At 42.6% G+C, this 19,125-nt stretch overlaps 1 protein-coding gene across 5 annotated transcripts in view; it reads right to left on the bottom strand.

Annotated features, from left to right (window-relative positions):
- TNIK (TRAF2 and NCK interacting kinase) overlaps positions 1-19,125 on the bottom strand; it is a 372,736-nt gene that overhangs the window by 96,279 nt on the left and 257,332 nt on the right. For all 5 annotated transcript variants that reach the window (XM_080655707.1, XM_080655708.1, XM_080655709.1 and 2 more), the window contains exons 8-12: positions 16,825-16,879; positions 14,874-14,952; positions 9,347-9,522; positions 4,443-4,509; positions 355-559 (exon numbers count right to left, since the gene is read on the bottom strand). In XM_080655707.1, the coding sequence (XP_080511833.1) occupies positions 355-559; positions 4,443-4,509; positions 9,347-9,522; positions 14,874-14,952; positions 16,825-16,879 (582 nt within the window). The remainder of the gene's footprint in view (positions 1-354; positions 560-4,442; positions 4,510-9,346; positions 9,523-14,873; positions 14,953-16,824; positions 16,880-19,125) is intronic.

Here is a 19,125-nt window from a genome sequence, read left to right as displayed (position 1 = left end):
CACAACCTGGGGACGTGCCCTGACTGGGAATCGAACCAGTGACCTCTTGGTTCATAGGTTGAGCTCAACCACTGAGCAACACCGGCCAGACAAGAAGGTGATATTTGAGCTAGGCTTGAGGGGTTGAGGGCATCCCAGCTTTCTGAAGTGACTACAGCAAGGTCACACCATGCCAAGCAAGGGGAGCCCTTTACTTGTAAGAGCATTCGGCCTCATCCTCTGTGGCATTTAAGGTGTGTGTACTCCAAGCAGGCTAGGCCCGACCTTAGGGTGGGATCTGGGCCCACAGTGGATACCCAGGGAGTGACCCCAGCCAAAAGAGGTGGAGTGCAAAGGCAGCCAGGGCATGCTCACCTCCTCCAGCCGCCGCCGCTGCTCCTTCTGCTCCTCTATGCGCTTCTGGCGCTCGGCCAGCAGCTGCCGCTTGTGCTCCTCGTTCTCCCGCTGCTGCTGCTCCAGCTGCTGCCTCCGCAGGGCCTCGGACCGCTCCTTGTTGGCCAGCTGCAGCCGCAGGAAGTCCCGCCGCAGGGTTGACTCTCCTGGCAGGTTCAGAATGGAGCTGTGGGCAGGACAGAGAAATCAGGATCCCACATGGGGCAAAAGCAACTGCTACCGTGGGTCTTGGGGGAGGAGATCAGGGGAAATAAATCGCCCATCTAAATGAACCACTCGCTCAAGCACAGGCTCTTAGGTCCTCCATTAAGTATATACTCACCTCCAAAAGAAACAGAGTCAAAGTAAAAGACTAGTGTCCAGACTCCCTTTCAGTTGACTACTGCATACACATGCTGTCACCCTCCCTAGAAGGATGTCACATTCCAGAGGCCACACCACTCTCACCCTTGTGACATGGCAAAGATCTCTTTCTAAAGTCTTTAGTGTGTGTGCAAGCCTTGAGCCCAAGACCAGCTTATTTTCACATTTAAGAAAGGCAAGAACAAAGCCAGAAAATAAAAATTAATCAGGAGCTGAGGGAGCCTATTCTCCTTAGAGGAATACAGTTCACCCTCACTCACATCACCTCCAAACTACAGAAGGCAAAGGGCAGGCTGCTCACGTGAAGATGTGATGAGCCAGGGAGGGAAAGTGCGAGGTCAAGGTCGACAGAGCAGGACTTGTCTTGTGACCATTCCCCCTCCCCCCCCCCCCCCCCCCCCGCCATTTAAAGTGAAGTTAAGTGGTTTGGTTTTGGTCACAGAGGGTGCATGCAACTGGGACTTCAACCAGCTCACTGATCCTAGATTCTCTTTAAGAACTGTGAGCCTCAATTCCACCTCACCTGCAAAATGGCCACTAGGCACGTGCGTGGGCATGTATGTGTTTGATTGTGCATGTGGCAGAGAGAACAAGGAGGGCAGAGGAACACCAAAAGCACTGCTGTCCTACTCATCATCCAACTGCATGTGTATAACTCAAAGTCATGGGCACAACAGCCTAACAGACAGGTAGAAAATGGCTCCTATTTGTTCATACAAACCTAGCCCTTTTGATCTTTATGGCAGCTCTCACTTGAAATAACTAAATAGCAGGCTTTAGTGTATACAGTGGGAGATAACCAAGTTTTTTCTCTAGAGTTATCTCCTTGTGGGAAAGACTAAAAAATAATTAAGCAGACAGACCAATAATTACAAATAGCATATTTTCAGGTATTGATCGGCTCTACAGAAGATACAGTGTAATAGTTTATAAGTGACAATGGCAAGGGTGCTGGGGTAAAGATTAGGGTTCTGCTTTGGATGGGATGATCAGAGAAGACCTCTCCGAGAAGGTGACAGTTGAGCTAAGACTCAAATGATGAAGAGTCAGTCATAAGAAGAGGTAGGGAAGAATCCTTCAGGCAGAAGGAAAAGCAAGTACAGCTGAGCCCTGAATAACACGGGGGTTAGAGGTGCTCATCACTTCCTTGTGCAGTAGAAAATCTGTGTATAACTTTGGACTACCCCAAAACTTAGTTATTACTCAATATCCATCAGGGATTGGTTCTAGGACCCCCCCCCCCCCCCCACCATCCCCTGGCAGATACCAAAATCCAAGGATGGTCAAGACCCCTGTATAAATGGCATATATCAATGCACCTAGTCAGCCTTATGTATCTGAGGGCCTGGGCAGTTCAAAACCATGTTAAGGGTCAGCTGTATAGAGGCCTGTGGTGGGGACAGGTGTGGCCTCTTCAAGTAACTGAGCTCCAGCTGGTCTTTCCCAGAGCAGAGGGAATGACAGGGAGCGTGGTAGAGGAGGTCAGAGAGACAGGGATGTGAGGGCAGAGCCACACAAGGAAAGGTGAAGCAGGAGAGTAACATGATCTGATTTGTTTGGCTGCTGAATGGACAACAGTCTGCAGTGGGTAGGAGGACAAGCAAGGCCACCAGCTGGGCTGCTACTGAAATGGCTCTGGGGTGGAGACTTCAGGGCGGAAGTGGCGGGGATGGAAGCTGGAAGAATCATTTGGGACAGAATTCATGAAATCTGTTGGTGGATCTAATGTGTGGATTGAAGGATGACTTGCAGGTTTGGTCTTGGCACCTGGGCAATGGTGGTGACAACAACTGAGATGGAGAATGCTTGTGGAAGGAGCTGCTTTGGTGGCAGCTGATGAGGTGATCATTCTGTTCTTGGAGATTGGATAGCATGCTATGTGAGATACTGCCAGAAAATGACATAAAAAGCCTTCATTTGTAACATTCCAGACAGAGACAGTGCTTGGATTCTACTAACAATCCTCCCCTAAAATGCATAGCCTTTGTGTAGAACTCTAAAGCAAACCCCAAATGACAACGCTTATCTACGCAGGCCACCTGCTCTGTGCAAAGGCAGGGGGGCTTCTCGTCCCTCACGTGCGCACGAGGATGCTGGATCAATGTCAGGTGATCTGAGCGGTATTACTGACTCCATCATTAACTCGGTGTGTGACCAGGTTGCCACCCTTGGACTGTTACCTCATTTCTAAAATGAGATAACCACTGTCTCTTTCTACTTTTCAGGATTTCATGAAGATTATTAATTAGATGTGTCCATAAAACAGGACTTTGAACATAGTCTTCAATGTGATATAATGACATGTTACAATTATAGAAATGTCAAGGCATGGCTAGATTGGCTCACTAAGTGACTGCTAACATGCAGTTTAGCAAGCATTAGTTAAAAAGGGCTTTTTCAGATCTCTAGAGAGTGATCAGAATGACTGACACGGCTGCCTGGGTGAGCTTTGGAAAATAGTGTACAACTTCTCTGAAAGCAGGGCATTTGGTCCTTGGCTTGACAAGAATGATCATTTGCCATGTCACAACTTGACAGTCATCATCTCAATGCTGCTAAGCCAGGGGTGGCCAGGATGTTAAGTATCAGCTGGAGGGAAAGATTTATCTCTCAGTCTTTGACCTTGAGAAGTCCTGTGGCGTGAAACAGAGAAAAACCGGGTGGCCCAGCAAGCTCAGTCCCGCCTGCCCTGTTCTGGGTATTTTGGCAATAATCCAGCTTGGTAGGTCTGAGTTAGCTCCAAAAAGGTACCTACCAGCTCATCCTAGTAGTGAATGAGTTGGCCCCTTCCTTGGTCAAGAAGCTCCGCCTCCACAGTATGGGAACTGCTCCTTTTTCAGGAGCACTGGGTTTCCCTCCTGGGATGGCTAATGAATGAAGACCCATATATCCCAGCGATGTTTCTACTTGTGCATTTTCCCCAGTTAATCTCACTTCACATGAACAGCGTGCCCACCATGATGTGTGTGACTGTGCCCTGGGCTCTCTGAACTGCCGCCAGCTGAATTCTCTCACGAAAGAGAGATCCTGGCAGCGTGAGCACACTGGCATTAATTATTTATAAACACAGACTAGAAGAAAGTTGGAATCAAAGTCAAGTGAAATTTAAAATGTAGAGATGATAATAATTAAGCAGCACTTGATTCTGGGGTCTGACACATGACAACAGGAGTGGGCATGGAAGTCTCTATTTAGGGTTCACCTCTAGAGTGTAATTTGATTTTCTGGAAATTGTTTCCTCTTGGATTAAGCTGCAGTGAAAATACCGAGGCCTGTGACAAGAACATGCCCAAATGGGCTTTTCAAAGGTATGAATTGAATGACTCACGTCCAAAAATACCACTTAGGTCTCCAGAAAGATGTAGTTTTAGGTACTTTTAGTCCTGTATCACCCAGATGATCGCCTGCTGCCCATTCTACACATTACAGATGTGAAGAAACAAGGCCTTAGAATAGAGACCATAAATCTTGGGGAACAAGGTAAAGAATATGCTGATTTCCACATTTTCATGAGTCTGCCTAGGGAAATTTTCCCTAATGAACGAGCATGTTTGTAGGCAATAAATTAAGTAAGACCATCATGCTGGGATTCTTAAAAAATAAATGAACCTATAAATCAATAGGAAGTGAATCACAAGCACAATTCAGAATGTGGAAATGAGAAGATGTGGCTCTTGCGCTCCTACCTGGGCTCTCCCGAGTCATTCTCCTCCTCTTCTTCCTCACTTCCGCTGTACTCATATTCTGTCTCATCTAAAGAGAGACTCACAGAAGGTTAGTGCATAAAAAGGAAACTACAGCCCTGTGAAGCCCAACCTACTCATTTCATATATAAATAAACTGAGGTCCAAAGAGTTGTCATTAATGCTGAGCTGGGACAGGCTCCAGGCACCCTGACTTGAGCTCCGATAGTTCCCATTAGCTGCATCCAAGTACATGGAATTAACCATATCCAAGCCTGTCCCACCTGACTCAAGATCTCTGTTCCCAATGCCCAGTGCTCATACAAAAGTGAAGACAAGGAAGTGAAAAATCATCTTTCAGTTTGTGTTGACTCACAATATAGAACCACCTAAATGAATCTTTCATTGGTCCAGTTAACTTATTGTGAGTTTTAATAATTTTTCAAGTAGGAATTTTAATATGACTTATATGGACTCATAAATTGCCTTCTGATATCATGATAAATACCAGAAAGAAACTTTTGGCAATATGTGCTATTAAAAATATAGTTAAATGTGTTTTGATTGACCCTCTGGGGACATCCATTTAATTCAATAATATGTTAAGCAAGTTAACATGCAATAATGATTAAGACTGAGACTTTGCTTTGCAGGAGATCAAAATTTAATGGGTAAGATGGATAAATAAGTAATTAGAGTCCCTGTGATTATAAAGAAAGGGAACTAATCTTTATTGGGTATCTCCCATGCCAGTCACCATACTTGATACTTTATTTATTTCTCATAATAATCCTTTAATATAATACCCACTTTTCAAGTGAAGACATTGAGATTATAAGAGGTTAAGAAATATGACCAATGTCATCTCATTAATAAATCTGGGATTTGGATTTAGAATTCAATACAAACTTTTTCCAATTTTAAAACTAATGTTCTTTCCAACATATTATATGCTAAATAGAAGTACACAAAAATAGCAATACGGTCATGATGGGGAAGGGGGATATGAAATCTTTTGTTTGTTTGTTTGTTTGTTTTGTTAATATATTTTATTGATTTTTTTACAGAGAGGAAGGGAGAGGGATAGAGAGTTAGAAACATCGATGAGAGAGAATCATCAATCAGCTGCCTCCTGCACACCCCCTACTGGGGATGTGCCTGCAACCAAGGTACATGCCCTTGACCGGAATCGAACCTGGGACCCTTCAGTCCACAGGCCGACGCTCTATCCACTGAGACAAACTGGTTAGGGCGGGACATGAAATCTTTGAGGAGGAAATGAGGTGGGCCTTGGAAGGTCACTGGCCCTTTTCCAGGCAGGTGGTAGCTGAAAGTGGTGAAAAAGGGCACTCTAAGCAAACATAACCAACTGACAGTGGCTGACAGTATTACAGTGCATGGCATATTCAGGAAACAATGACATGAGTGGCAAGATGTCTGGGTGTGAGAAAAGCAGATGGAATGAGAAAGGCCAGCAGGTCTGATATATATAAGGCTTGCTGTTCCTTGTATAAACCATACTGAGAACTCTTCTGTGTGTAGCTTTTTATTTTAAGCAAGGAAGGGTAGTGTCACATTACTGTTATCCTTTTATAGCTGTGGGTTAGTAATTACCACTTGGAAAATATTTGTGTACCCCTAAAGGAACTAAAAAAGCAATTTGGTTATGTTACCACCAGGGGCATGCTGAGGACTATAGCATCCTATATAATAAAAGGGTAATATGCAAAGTGACCCTAACAGCAGAACAACCAGTTGCTATGATGTGCACTGACCACCAGGGAGCAGACGCTCAATGCAGGAGCTGCCCCCTGGTGGTCAGTGCGCTTCCACAGGGGGAGCACCACTCAGCCAGAAGCCGGCTCATGGCTGGCCAGCGCAGTGGGGGTGGTGGGCCTAAGCGGTAAGTTGGACATTCCTTGAGGGCTCCCGGGCTGCCAGAGGGTGCAGCCCGGGCTGAGGGGTCCCCTTCTTCCCCCCAACAGTGCATGAATTTTTGTGCACCAGGCCTCTAGTTTCATCATAAACTTGAACACACCTTTGCTTTCCATACTATTTAGTCATTAAAAGGATAATTAAATGAAGCTGAAAGTGTGATGACTTCAAGCATATTTTCTAAAATCACAAGTTAGCTTCATGTATTTAAGGCTACTTACATAGAGAACCTTCATAAAGTGTTTCAATATTCCACATTAAAAGTTTAATATTCCCAACTTTCAATAAACAGAGTTCAAAGTAAAATGCAGAAAATTTATCTATTAAAGGTAATTATAAAGGGAAAAAAGCACCCAATTAATCCAATTATTTTTACTCTCTAGGGTAAAACCTTCATTTATCAGGCTTCTTAATTGTAATACTTCTCCAGAATCTGGTTTGATTGTATTTATAACACTGGCTTAAATTAGCATGTGTCAACATATTTTAAGGAAAAAAATAATATCAGGCAAAAATATCATAAAGCAATGAACATTAAAATTGTTGATTCACCCGGCTGGAGAGGCTCTGTTAGTTGAGCATCATTCTGTGCACCAAAAGGTTGCCAGTTCAATTCTCAGTCAGGGCACATGCCTGGGTTGTGGGTTTGATCACTGGTTGGGGCACGTACAGAAGGCAACCTATTGACGTTTCTCTCTCACATAGATATCTCTCTCTCTCTCTCTCTCTCTCTCTCTCTCTCTCTCTCTCTCTCTAATAATAAATAAAATAAAATAAAATAAAATAAAATAAAATAAAATAAAAAATGGTTAGATTCTATGGTGGTTACCAAAGGGGAAGGGGAGTCAGGGAAGGTAGAAGATGGTAAAGGGGTCAAATATATGATAATAGAAGGAGAGTTAAGTATACCTATTACCAGTACTCTTCTCTTCTACTTTGCAAAGAAGGAACAGATTAAAAATAGTCTGTTTTCATGGGATAGAGAGTTCTGACTCACATTCCAGTTTATATCAACAAAATGTGAAGACAACCCAAGGCACACACTTTATTCATCCTTACAGGTCAGAGGCAGAGAGTCCTCAGAAAGTAATCCTGGATGGTACTGAAAAATTATAGGTCAATAAAGAATCATCTAAATAGGAATAGCCAATATTTATCGAGTATGTCTATGTGCCAGGCATTGTATGAAGCGATTTACACGTACTATCACATTTAATCTTTGCAACAATGCCAGACAACACTAATTATTGTAATAAATCCAGTTCTATTTTAAAGATTAGAAAACTGTGGGAAGTTCACATAACTATCAAAGAGTAGACTAGAATCTGAACTTAAAATTTGAGTCTGAAAACAAAATTCTGAGCACTTAACCTACTTTATGTACCCACAGTAAAAGAAATTTCCTTTTTTAGAGAAGGTGGCCTTGAATGGTTGCATGTCTGACATACCACCCTAAAATATTTTCTTTAAAATTTTGACTTCACAGAGTGACCCAAGACCACTATTAATAAGTAAACAGTTGAAAAAAATCAGTCCTTTTTGACTATCACTTACCTATTTCGTTTCATGCCTAGTTCCTCCAGCTTGGGCTGCCCCGCCCCCAGCTCCTTGGTTCTGTTTGACATCTTGTCCTTCTCCATCACAAACAACTGGAGGTGGACCTCATTTTTGGCTGAGCCTCATATCCTCCTGCTCCTGAACCTAACCTGATCACACATTTTCCTGAGTCTCCAGACTGGCAACAAAGGAGGATCTCTTCTCTTGAACCTTCACGAGGATTTCTCCTCCTCTCCAAGCCCTCTGCTGATCTTACCTATGCCTAATCTTGATTCCTACACTGCTCAGCACCCTACCCCTTAGGTCCCTGCTAATACCTTGCCACATTAGATATTAACTTCAGAGGCAAAGAAGAAGGAAAACCAAATAAAAAGAGAGCAACCCTGTTCTATGCTGCCCATCACCTTCCACTACTCCTTCTGGATTGAGAAGAACAAAGGAGAGAGGTGGAGAGGATTGAGGCAAGGAAAAGCATATCACCAAGTTCCTCCCACCCCCATCCCTGGCCTTCCTCTCTATTCTCCACTCCCTGCACACTCAGTGCTCACCTTGCCAGGTCTATATGGCTTCCTTACTGCAACGTCACTGCCAGCTTCCCCCTCCTTTTCCCTCTCAGGGAGAACTCACCTGTCTATCCTCTGTACCTCTCCCTTTCATTCCCTACCTCAACCTTCCCTACCTCCCAACCCAAGAAGTCATAAAACCTGCCCCAGACCACATGCATGTTTACATTGGTCAGGATGCTAATTAAGGAATTTTTGAGTCTCTATCCAAACAGTCCTAGGACCCCAAGTTTGGACTGATGTCCTTTCCAATAATGTAGTGAAAAAACAGTGTGGTATAACAGCCAGAGCCATGAGAGATAAGTTTTTGAATCTATAAATAAAGAAGTGCATTAAATGATCTTCCAGCTTCAAAAGAAAAAAGCCTGGCAATCTCTTTTATATCACGGAGACAATAAGAACATTTATTCTGACTTCCAAATAACTAAATTAGAAATGAGCCTCAGTGCACAAATTCTTTAAATGTTGAAGACTGCCAGTACCGAAAAATGTCAACTAGATTTTTTAGGTTGTCTGTCTTCTGTAGATCTTTAGTTTTCAAAACATGAATATTCATTTGAATTAAGAAAACCACTTGAAATATTAAACAACTTCATAGTATCACTCAACATGACTCTTTGTTCAGTGCCTGGAAAAGGTGATATTTCTCTCAGTTCTATTCTCTCATGAAAGATTCCATTCAGCAGTCTCACTCCATTGATGCCCACAGGCTGTGATCTCAGAGGCAGCCCCTCACACGAAAGAATAATGCAGGCCCATTAGAAATCCCCACAGTCACCTCCAAATACATCAAGAGCTCAGGACTCACTCCATCTTTTGTTTCCCTTGCTGAAATACAAATGTGCTTCTAACCTTTCTCTCCTCGCTTCTTCTTTGTTCTATCGATATGGTCCTTGAGTTGAATGCGGACCTGTCGTTCATTAGGTTGGTCTCGTATAAATGGATGCTTCATCAGTTGCTCTGTTGCTGGTCGCTGGCTGTGATTCTTTACCAAGCAGCTCTCAATAAATGACTGAAATTTTTTTGACCTGCCAGACAAAAGAGATGAAGCACAGGTTAAAAGACAATCCAAAGAAAGGCAAACATATTTTTTGAAATGCTAGAATAAAAAATTAGAAAAAGGAAAATAGGTCCAATCAGCCAATGTAGAGATCGACCCATCACAAAGTAGGTCTAGCCCTATATTAGGTACAATGGGGTATAAAGGCATCATCACCATCAACACACAATTCATGCCATCTATGGCAGTGATTATATGTGAAAGTATTTTTTTTTTTTTGCACAATTCATACATAATATCTCACAGGAAACCAAAAGGAATCAGAGAAAGAAAGAGCCCATTGGGAATCATACCTGGAAGTTCTATGGGAATGAGAGAACCACAGCTGGGTCTTAAAGAATTAGGAAGAAATCACTCTGGGGAAAGGACAGTTCAGGGAGGTATAAAATCAGTGAAAAACTCCAGTTGGGAGTGAGCACACTGTATGTCAGGGAACACTGAAGTGAGATATCTAAATGAGACAGAAAATGCAATGTGAAAAAAGTAAAACCAAGGTTGGATAGAGGAGTCCATTTTGTAAAAATGAACAAGATTCTTCTATGGGACAGTGAACTTGATCTGACAAATTTTTTAACTGGTAATTTCAGAGTCACGTTTGAACTCTGCTTTCCAATTAACTAAATCAGGATGTATGCATATGCTTGTTATCAACCCACGGACTTAGAAATTTAACTTTAAGGGACTAAGTTCATACCCAGAAGCAAATTATCTCCCTCTAGGAAGGCAGTATTTCCTCAAAGATAAACCCTTTGCCACAGACACACAGGGGCAGGGGAGCGCTGGTGAGAGATACCACACCAATGATTAGGGCAGCAGGCGAAATCAATGGACTTTAGCTATGATTCATGAGTGGAGCATGCAGGTTCCTGCTGGAAGTTCCAAGAATTTCCAGTATGATAAACAATTAAGCTCATGACTCTATAGCATGCCTGTCCAAGGTTTTCCATTGCTAATATGGCACTTCACCCTCAGAGACCTCGGCAGAACCCTGGTCACCCTACTCACCGTCCCCACCCTGCTCAGAGCTGGAGGGAATCCATTTTGTGCTCTCTGTCGCCCTCTTGTGAAGCACTGTGGCCTTACAGGAGTGCATTCCAGGAGCAAGCCTTTCCTAAGTTTCCCAGCAGGCTGTGTGTGTGTGTGTGTGTGTGTGTGTGTGTGTGTGTGTGTGTGTGTGTGTGGTGTATTTACTTAAGGCCTTGACACCACACAGAATATAATGGTAAGTGTGCTCCTCAAGATTCAAATGTGAGAGGACATTCGCATATGCACCACTTCAGTCCTGCCCAGATCAAAGCAGTTTCTCACCTTTTCCCATGTTTTTAAAGTACTGAATTATTGATATTTTTCTTTTCTAAATTTCTAAACTATACCCAAGCATTTAAAACATTTTATAAAAGTAAAGGTAACCTGCTATGCTTGGGGTCAACTCGGGATGAATCAGGATTGGACTATACATCATGATAACAGGATGGACACTCTATGCACCCTGTATGTCCTTCAGCCCATACCTGCTTCCTTCACATTGGAAATCCTGTGTTTGGATGTGCTTGAGTCATATTTGTATCATGAGCACACTACCTGCTCTGACATGTTTGATAAACAAGTGATGCACGAATGGTTATCAGACTAGAGCTGTCCTAGGTCTACCTTCAAATCTGTGAGGGACAGAAAGGGGGGCTTGGAGAGTAGATATTGTTTTATTATGTTGTTTTTCTAAGACCCATCAGGTAAATCTGTGGAGGCACAAATGTGATTATCACCTAAGGAGAGACCTTGTAAAAAAAACCACCCCATAATGAATTAATGGACTCTCCTAAGGAATCAACTGAAGAGAATGAGGTTAACCTGCATAAAGAAATAAACAAACTCCACACGGTGCTTTTCTAGGTGGAAAATCAATATTAGGAAGATGAAAACAAAACAGACAGAAAGCTATTAAATATGAACAAAGAATGCAAATGGCAGTTCTCTTTTTCCTGTTTCCAACTAGAAGGAAGTGCTCATTTTTCATAAAGTGATTAGCTATTAATTAGAGGATGATAAATAAAAGAAATCACACCCACTTTAAAAATGAGATATCCAGACTTAACAGACTGTCCATGCCATTCCCCAGTACTGACACCTCAAAAACTCAGAGAAATCTCCAGGATGAGAATGTTGAAGATGTTTAATGGAACCAGCCTATTTCAGGGTCACTTCCCACACACTCTCCCAGTGGGAAAGAACCTCAAGAGAAATTCAAGAGAACAACTTTGGGTCCAAAGGGTGGGCCAAGATGCAGAACCACAAAGCTGGCAATGTGTCCCACATCTTCTTCAAACGGTACTGTGTTTGAAAAGAAAATAATGCTGACTTACAAGTCTTCAAAGAAAGCTTCATCATCTCTTATTTAAGTTAGTGTGACCAAAGAATCAATATACTTAATTACACATTTAATTAAAACTAAAAACACCACCTATGTTGAACACTACCTGGCTATTTGCTGAGCGGTCTTAAAGTACATTTATATAACTTTATTGTTAGAATCTCTGCTGCCAGTAATTTAGTTCTGTCTTTTTTTTAATGCCTAAGATTAGTAATACTAATTTCCCCAGGGTTGGCACGGAGAGATAAATGTTAATGATTGGTGCTTATAGTCTGAGACACTAGTTCTTATAATACCAGTGTCACTGAGCACTTTATCTTACCAGATTTTTCCTGTTTATATATTCAATTGTGTTAAAGGAATTAAAAATGCCTGGAAGATTATTATATTAATCATTATAACCAGCCAGGCTAAAAGTTGTTGGTAATCATAGGACTGACTCCCTACATGCAATTTGACCTTTAAAATTTGTATTTCCCAGAACTATCCCTTTTTTTTTCTCCTTTGGTTCCATCACTTACTATGTGACTTTGGGCAAATTATACAACTTCTCTGTGCCTCAGTTTCGCTGGCTGCAAATAGGGAGATTAAGTACTTATCTCAAAAGACTGCTGTGATAACTAAATGAGTTAATTTGTACAAAATATTTAAAACAGTGCCTATTACATGTAAGTACGTGTATCAACATATATAAATGCTGTAGATATGTTTGCTAATATTTCTGAAATATGGTGTGCAGCTGCTCAAAGAAACCCACTTGTTGGCTGTGGGAAGCTGGAAACGGCTGTTCAGTGGCAGGGCAGGGAGAGAAGAGGGAACAGGGTGAGTGAAGCCACTGTATACAACAGGCTGGGTGTGAAGGACAAGCAGAAACCTGGCAGAAGGCTCCGTAGTGCCACTGCTGCTTCCAGGGGACAGAACTGAGTTGCCTCCTCCCCCGGGGAGTCTGTTCCAGGGAGAAAGGAGGAAGCAGGGCCTGAGCACCGGGCGATCACATGCTGTGCGGTGCCCAATGGGAGGCTGTTGCTGGGGAGAGAATGGTCTCACATCACAGTGACTCTTGGAGAGAGAAGCAGGAGCGGAGGATGCTCTGCCTCCTCGTTACCAATAGCAACTCTCCCTCTCTCTTCCTGCAGCCTTGGCAACTCCAGGGCCGCCGGCCCTTCTCCTTCCCTTCTTTGGTGCAGTGTGCCTGTCTCTGCTCCCCCGGGTGGCTGTGCCATTTCTGGGTGACTGATATTGATCAAGACTGCTCTCTGAATAGTGGAGGGTGGAACTGTGGGTGGGTGAGAAACAGGAGGGGCTCCGGGCAAGGGCATGATCATGAAGTGGCATGAGAGGGGGCAAACAGTCTGTCCCTCATGCTCTAAAAAAGGACAGGAGGTCATAGGTGGTCCAGGAATTGACCCTGTGCAAGGGGAATCAGAGGCTCAAGAATACACCACAACAGGGAGGATACCACAGCCACAGGGGTAAGGGAGGGAGTGATGCATTTTTGTTACAGACTAATAAAGCACAAAGACCCTCATATAAGCACATGTCAGAAGTCCAGCCAACCTGTGAAACTCTGTTTCCCAAACTTCACTACTAATAATTCGCACCATACCTTTACACCCCATACCAGAATTCACTTAGTATTTTACTTTAAGTCACTTTTTTATGTGAATAAGTTTATTAAATGGCAAGGTTATATCACTACCCAAAATAAGAAGCTGGTATCACCTGTCATAAGAGAAAGCAATAGAAAAACCCAAAATTATAAATGTTCATGTACAGACCTATGAAATCATCTCACATACCACCAGGCGTGTGTATGCACTTAGAGAATTATTGTCTTAAAATGTAGAAGAACAGTCAGCCAATCTAACAGGCGGAATCTCTGAACTATCACCATCTCTGGGCTGTGCTGCCAGAAGAGATAATACTTGGGTTTGACTACCCATTTTACATATATTTTTTTAATTTTTATTTTAAAATATATTTTTACTTATTTCAAAGAGGAAGAGAGAGGGAGATAGAGACAGAAACATCAATGATGAGAGAGAATCATTGATGGGCTGCCTCCTGCATGCCCCACACTGGGGATCGAACCTGCAACCTGGGTATGTGCCCTGACCTGGAATTGAACTGTGACCTCCAGGTTCATAGGTTGATGCTCAACCACTGAGCCACGCTGGCTGGGCTTGACTACCCATTTTAGCTAAGAGCTCTTTTACCTTAAAGGTGTGGGGATAAAGACCTGCTGTGCAAATCAATAGTACCCCCTTTCCCACGGGGATGTATTCTGAAACCCCCAGCAAATGCCTGAAATTATGGTTAGTACAGAACACTATATATACTATGTTCTTACTTATACATGCATACATACATACATACATACATACCTATGATAAAGTTTAACTTATTAATTAGGTACAGTAAGAGATTAATAACAATAACTAAAAATGAAATAGAACAATTACAATAATAACTGCAATGGAAGTTATGTGACTGTGTGTCTCTTTCTTTTTAAACATTGTATTGTAATGCAGTCACTTTTCTTCCTGTGATGATGTGAGATGACACGATGCCTACGTGATGAGATGAAGTAGGGTGAATGACTAGGCATTGTGATGCAGTGTTAGACTATGGAGGATCACCTGCTCTGGGTGATCATGGATCATGGAGTCATGATGATGTCCATGGTTGGGGAAATAAAATATTTTTGGACAGCATTTGACTGCGGGTAACTGAAACCTCAGAAAGTAAATCCATAGATAAGGGGGAGAGGGGAGCTACTACGCAATATGTATTTTAAGATGAATGATCCATATGTAAAATCACTCACCAAGTCTTAGTGTGTATAGTCTAATCCTGTCAGCAGGACATAAGAATTTGAGTTAACCCCCCCAAAACATTATCACAGGAAAGTCCTGCCCTTGGATCTGTAAAACACTGAAGACCAAACTCACCATTTCTTAGACTTCAGCCTCGGCGCAGGGTTCCGGGGGATGAGGAAGAGGGCTCGCATCGGGTGCATGTCGCAGAGAGCTGCAAGAGACCAAACAAGGGCCAGCTCCAGCCAGGAGGCCACACTCACGCCAAGCTCATCCTGACTGTGCAGCCAATGTCACCACACGGCTCCCGAGTGCTCGAATGACCAGTGAGCAGAGGGAAGAGATCACAAAGCCTCCATCTGGTGAGCGCTTAGCAGAGCTGATGGCCAGCTACAAGCCTCATAAAACACAACACGTTTCAGCTAGAGTAACATTTCTGCTTTGACTTTATATTTAAGAGTACGAAGTTAAAGGGTCCACAACCTTCCTTTTACTAAAGTAACCATCTGAGATTCAAAGTAAACAACATCAAGGGAAATGAAGTTATTTAATGATTAAAATCTTAAGCGTCAAAACAAAGGATTTTTGATAATCCATGGTCTTTTTCTTATACACTGAAGGCTCATCCAAATACAATGTTATCTACATAGATTTTTGGAATATAAAACACTAGACCAGACACCTTTCCCTCTGTATTTCCAAATATCCTGAATGGCTTTTCAGGGTTTATGATGGTTCTTATGTTTCATTTCATTCCCTGGCCCCAGGAAGCCCACAGGATCAAGGCAAACGAAGTCTGGCAGGAAAATTATAAAAATATCTCAACTTGTAAACATGACATTATCGTTTATAGTGAAAGCACTCAAACATTTTTATTTTAAGCACAATATTTCACTAGTTTACTTTTCAAACATCTGGGAGTATCTTTTCCTTTGTGCCTAGAATAAGAATATATTCTCCCCCAAAGCTACAGAATTCTGTGGGTTGAAGCTTATTTTTAGCCTCTTCAACTACTTATCAAGAGTGACAATATGGTTTTGAGACTGTAATATATTATTTTTATGATTCATAAATGCCTTTTAGCATAGTGGATGAGGGGAAGTTGTCAACAAAGACTCCAAATCAATCAAGCTACAGATAAATCTATCAACTCTAGGGTGATGACTTGAAGGTAAAAAGAACCACATGCACATAACAACCTGTCATGCAACTAGAAGCCTCTGAGAAGCAGCCACCAAGGTGTTATTAAATGTGAGAGGGGGCAATTTCTGCCTCAAAGGAAACAGGGAAGGAGCCGGGGAAGGCTGAGGGAGTCATCAGATTGCTGTGCAAATCTGATTGGCTGAAGGTGAGAGGGAGAAAAGTAGGCAGAAATGTGCTACAGTCTAAGGGACATAGGAATAAAACTGAGGAGTGAAAGTTACCTACAAAGGGTCTGCCTTAGATCCCTGCCCTGCTCGTCACTGATGGGGAGTGGCCCTGGGGAGGCACAGCCTCAGTGCATGGCAGCAGCGAGGCCCTTGGTCAGTTGTGCCTGCTGCATGGGGATCTGTGAGGCATTGCTCACGGCCTGGCAGAGGCTCTCTGCAGTGCCATATTCCAGATCTCAAGGAATATTCCAGATCCTGGCCACCCTGCCTGAAATAAGTAGGGAAAGCTAAAAATCTAAACATCAGTATTGTAATAGGAGTGAAAGCAGTCAGGTATCAGTGTTTGTGGAATGCATACACTGGAAATTAGCATTGACGTTTGTGAGAGTTTACATTCTTTGTGGGTTGGTCCCAGTTTTATGGTAAGTGAAGAATAATTTAAGAATCAACTACACACTGAATCTGTAAAACAAATAAGTTTCCCCAAAGTTTGCCTCCCTTTCTTTTTCCTTTTCCTTCATAAATTCAAGATCCTCACACCACTCGGAAATGAATGGACTTCTGGTTGATTTAAGATGACTGCTTTCTAAATACGCCAGCGAGAATCCATGCTGTGCTCGGTGTTGCAGAAGTAAAGCTACCTTGGCTCCTGGCACAGAAGCTTCAGTACCTGCAGAGCGGACAGCAACTGATTTCACCGGGAGGAAGATACTTACGGGGAGCACCTTCTGCCATCTCGATAGCGGTGATTCCCAGAGACCACAAGTCACTCTGGAAGAGAAGGAAGCACAGACATAAGCATGAATGCAGTCGCCAAAGGAGAACTTGGTTACACTTGGTAATTGCTTCAGAACTGCCCATGGGGAAACCATTCAGTCATCTCTTTTCAAACCTATTACAGCTGCAAAGCTTCAAAGTAGTCAGAGCCTCATTCACTTTCATTGACAATGCCTTTCACAGTTTTAAAAATTAATTTGTCAGGAGAGGAAAAAATGGCGGTGGAATAGACAGACATGTCCCGAGCCTTATCCTGGAGCAGATAGAAAGAACATCTGAGGGTCACACGGGAAGTGTTTGTTGGTGAGTTGAGGGACAGCTATACTCCAGGAGACGGTGGGGGACTGCTGGACGGGGCTCCCCTGAGCGGAAAGCCCCCACTGCTGCTGGGTTCCCTCCCGGAGTCACCGGCTCGGACGCGGAGACTGCACCATCTTGAAGGGAAAAGTGGATGTTATCGGAAGCCTGAAAATCAACAACTACGGCACCCACCAAACAGAACACTGGAACACCGTTCCCCAATTGGGGCAAACACCGGTCCCAAATTGGGGCGAACCCCAGAACACCAGTCCCCAATTAGGGCAAACACATGGATTCAGAGGAGCTCTACACTCCACCACGGAAAGGTCAGATTTCGCCTGGGATAAGGTGAGGTCTCTGGTCCCGGCAGGAGAGAGAAACGCACACACTGCAGGAGCTGGAGGACCTGGAGAAGTCTGCGCCTAGAAAAATCCATGGCAGGTGGGGCTGGCGTGATCCGTGAATGTGGAAGGGGGTCCTCAGAGCTGCTAACAGAAAGGATCTCTAAAAAGCAACCCATTTTGATCTGACGCAAAAGGAGAGCCTAAAAATTTTAAAAGTGTGCTGGCTGCTTAGACCCAAGGGGGGTAAAAAGACTGCACAGACTTGCGCACAGTCCCGGAGTACGCACACTTACGCTGGCTCTTTTTTTTTTTTGTTTGTTTGTTTCTTTTTCCTTTAAATCCTTGCTTCTGATTACTAAGTCCAATACATAGGATCACCCAATTGGGGACACCCTAAGAGACTGCAGGGGAAAGTTGTTTTTCTGGAACCTGAGGATCAGAGCGGGGAATAACCATCAGAGAACCAGCTCTGGGGCAACCCACTCCCACAAACCAGTATTGAAATGCCACAGGGAAAGTAGGATCTAAGCACTGGCTATAGAGGACCTATAGACCCAGAGGTCAGTCCAGAAACACTGCCACCCAGGGGTTGAATCACAAATTGACTCTTATGTAAACACAAATAAAGGAATACATGAAATTAAGACACACTGTCTGCTTAAAAATCAGGACTGGCTTACAACACTGAGGAGCAGTAGAACACAGGGAACTGCAATACTGTCCTGACTAGAAAACAGGTGTGCCAAACAGAACAGTAGAAGAAGTGAATGACCTTCACTGCTACACATTTTTGTTTTTATTTTTTATTTATTTTTTCATCTTTTACTTAAGAAACTAATATTTTTTATTTTTTCCTCACTTGATTTTACCTTTTTAATTATTACATTTTTATTTTCAATCAGTATTATTACTACTACTATTTTACCTTTTTTTTTAAGTATCATTTTATTTTCTCTTTATTTTACTTTGGGATTAGAGTTCTACATTCTATTTTCATCTTCCCTTTAGCATCATTTTACTCTATCTCAACTCTACCTTTATGCCATCACTCTCTTCCTAACTTTCCCCTTCTGTTGTCCTGTTTCTCTTACCCTTTTTCTGCTTTAGATTTTCCCTATTCTTTCTTTTTAACCCCTGTTAAAATTTCACCCTACTTATATACCTAATTTCCAATCCCCTGGTCCAAGTCCATGCACACCTCTCTCTTCTCTGTCTTCACTATCCAAAAAGTTGTTTTTCTCTCTGTCCTTTTGTTGTTTGCTTGATTGTTGATTATATATATTTTTTTATGCTTGTTTGTGAGATTGTTTTGCTTATTCTTTTTGTTTGTTTGTTTTGTTTTTGTTTGTTTTTTGCTTCTGTGTTCCCTCGCTTCGCTTAATATTAGTTGTTGTTTGTAGTTGGTATTCATCTCCGGGTACTTGTTGCTGGCATTTGTTGGGATTAGTGGCTGTTCTATTGGAGTTTTCTCCCCATATATATAGTTTGTTCCCCTCTTCTTTCTTATTCTCTTTCTTTTCTCTCTTACTTTTTTTTTTCCTTTTCCCAATTTCATTTTTGCACTTCTTTTTCTTTTTTTTCTCTTCTTCTTTCTCG

Source organism: Plecotus auritus (genome assembly GCF_963455305.1).
Source record: "Plecotus auritus genome assembly, chromosome: 2".
NCBI classification, from domain to species: domain Eukaryota; kingdom Metazoa; phylum Chordata; class Mammalia; order Chiroptera; family Vespertilionidae; genus Plecotus; species Plecotus auritus.
This window is presented reverse-complemented; position numbering and strand designations above follow the sequence as displayed.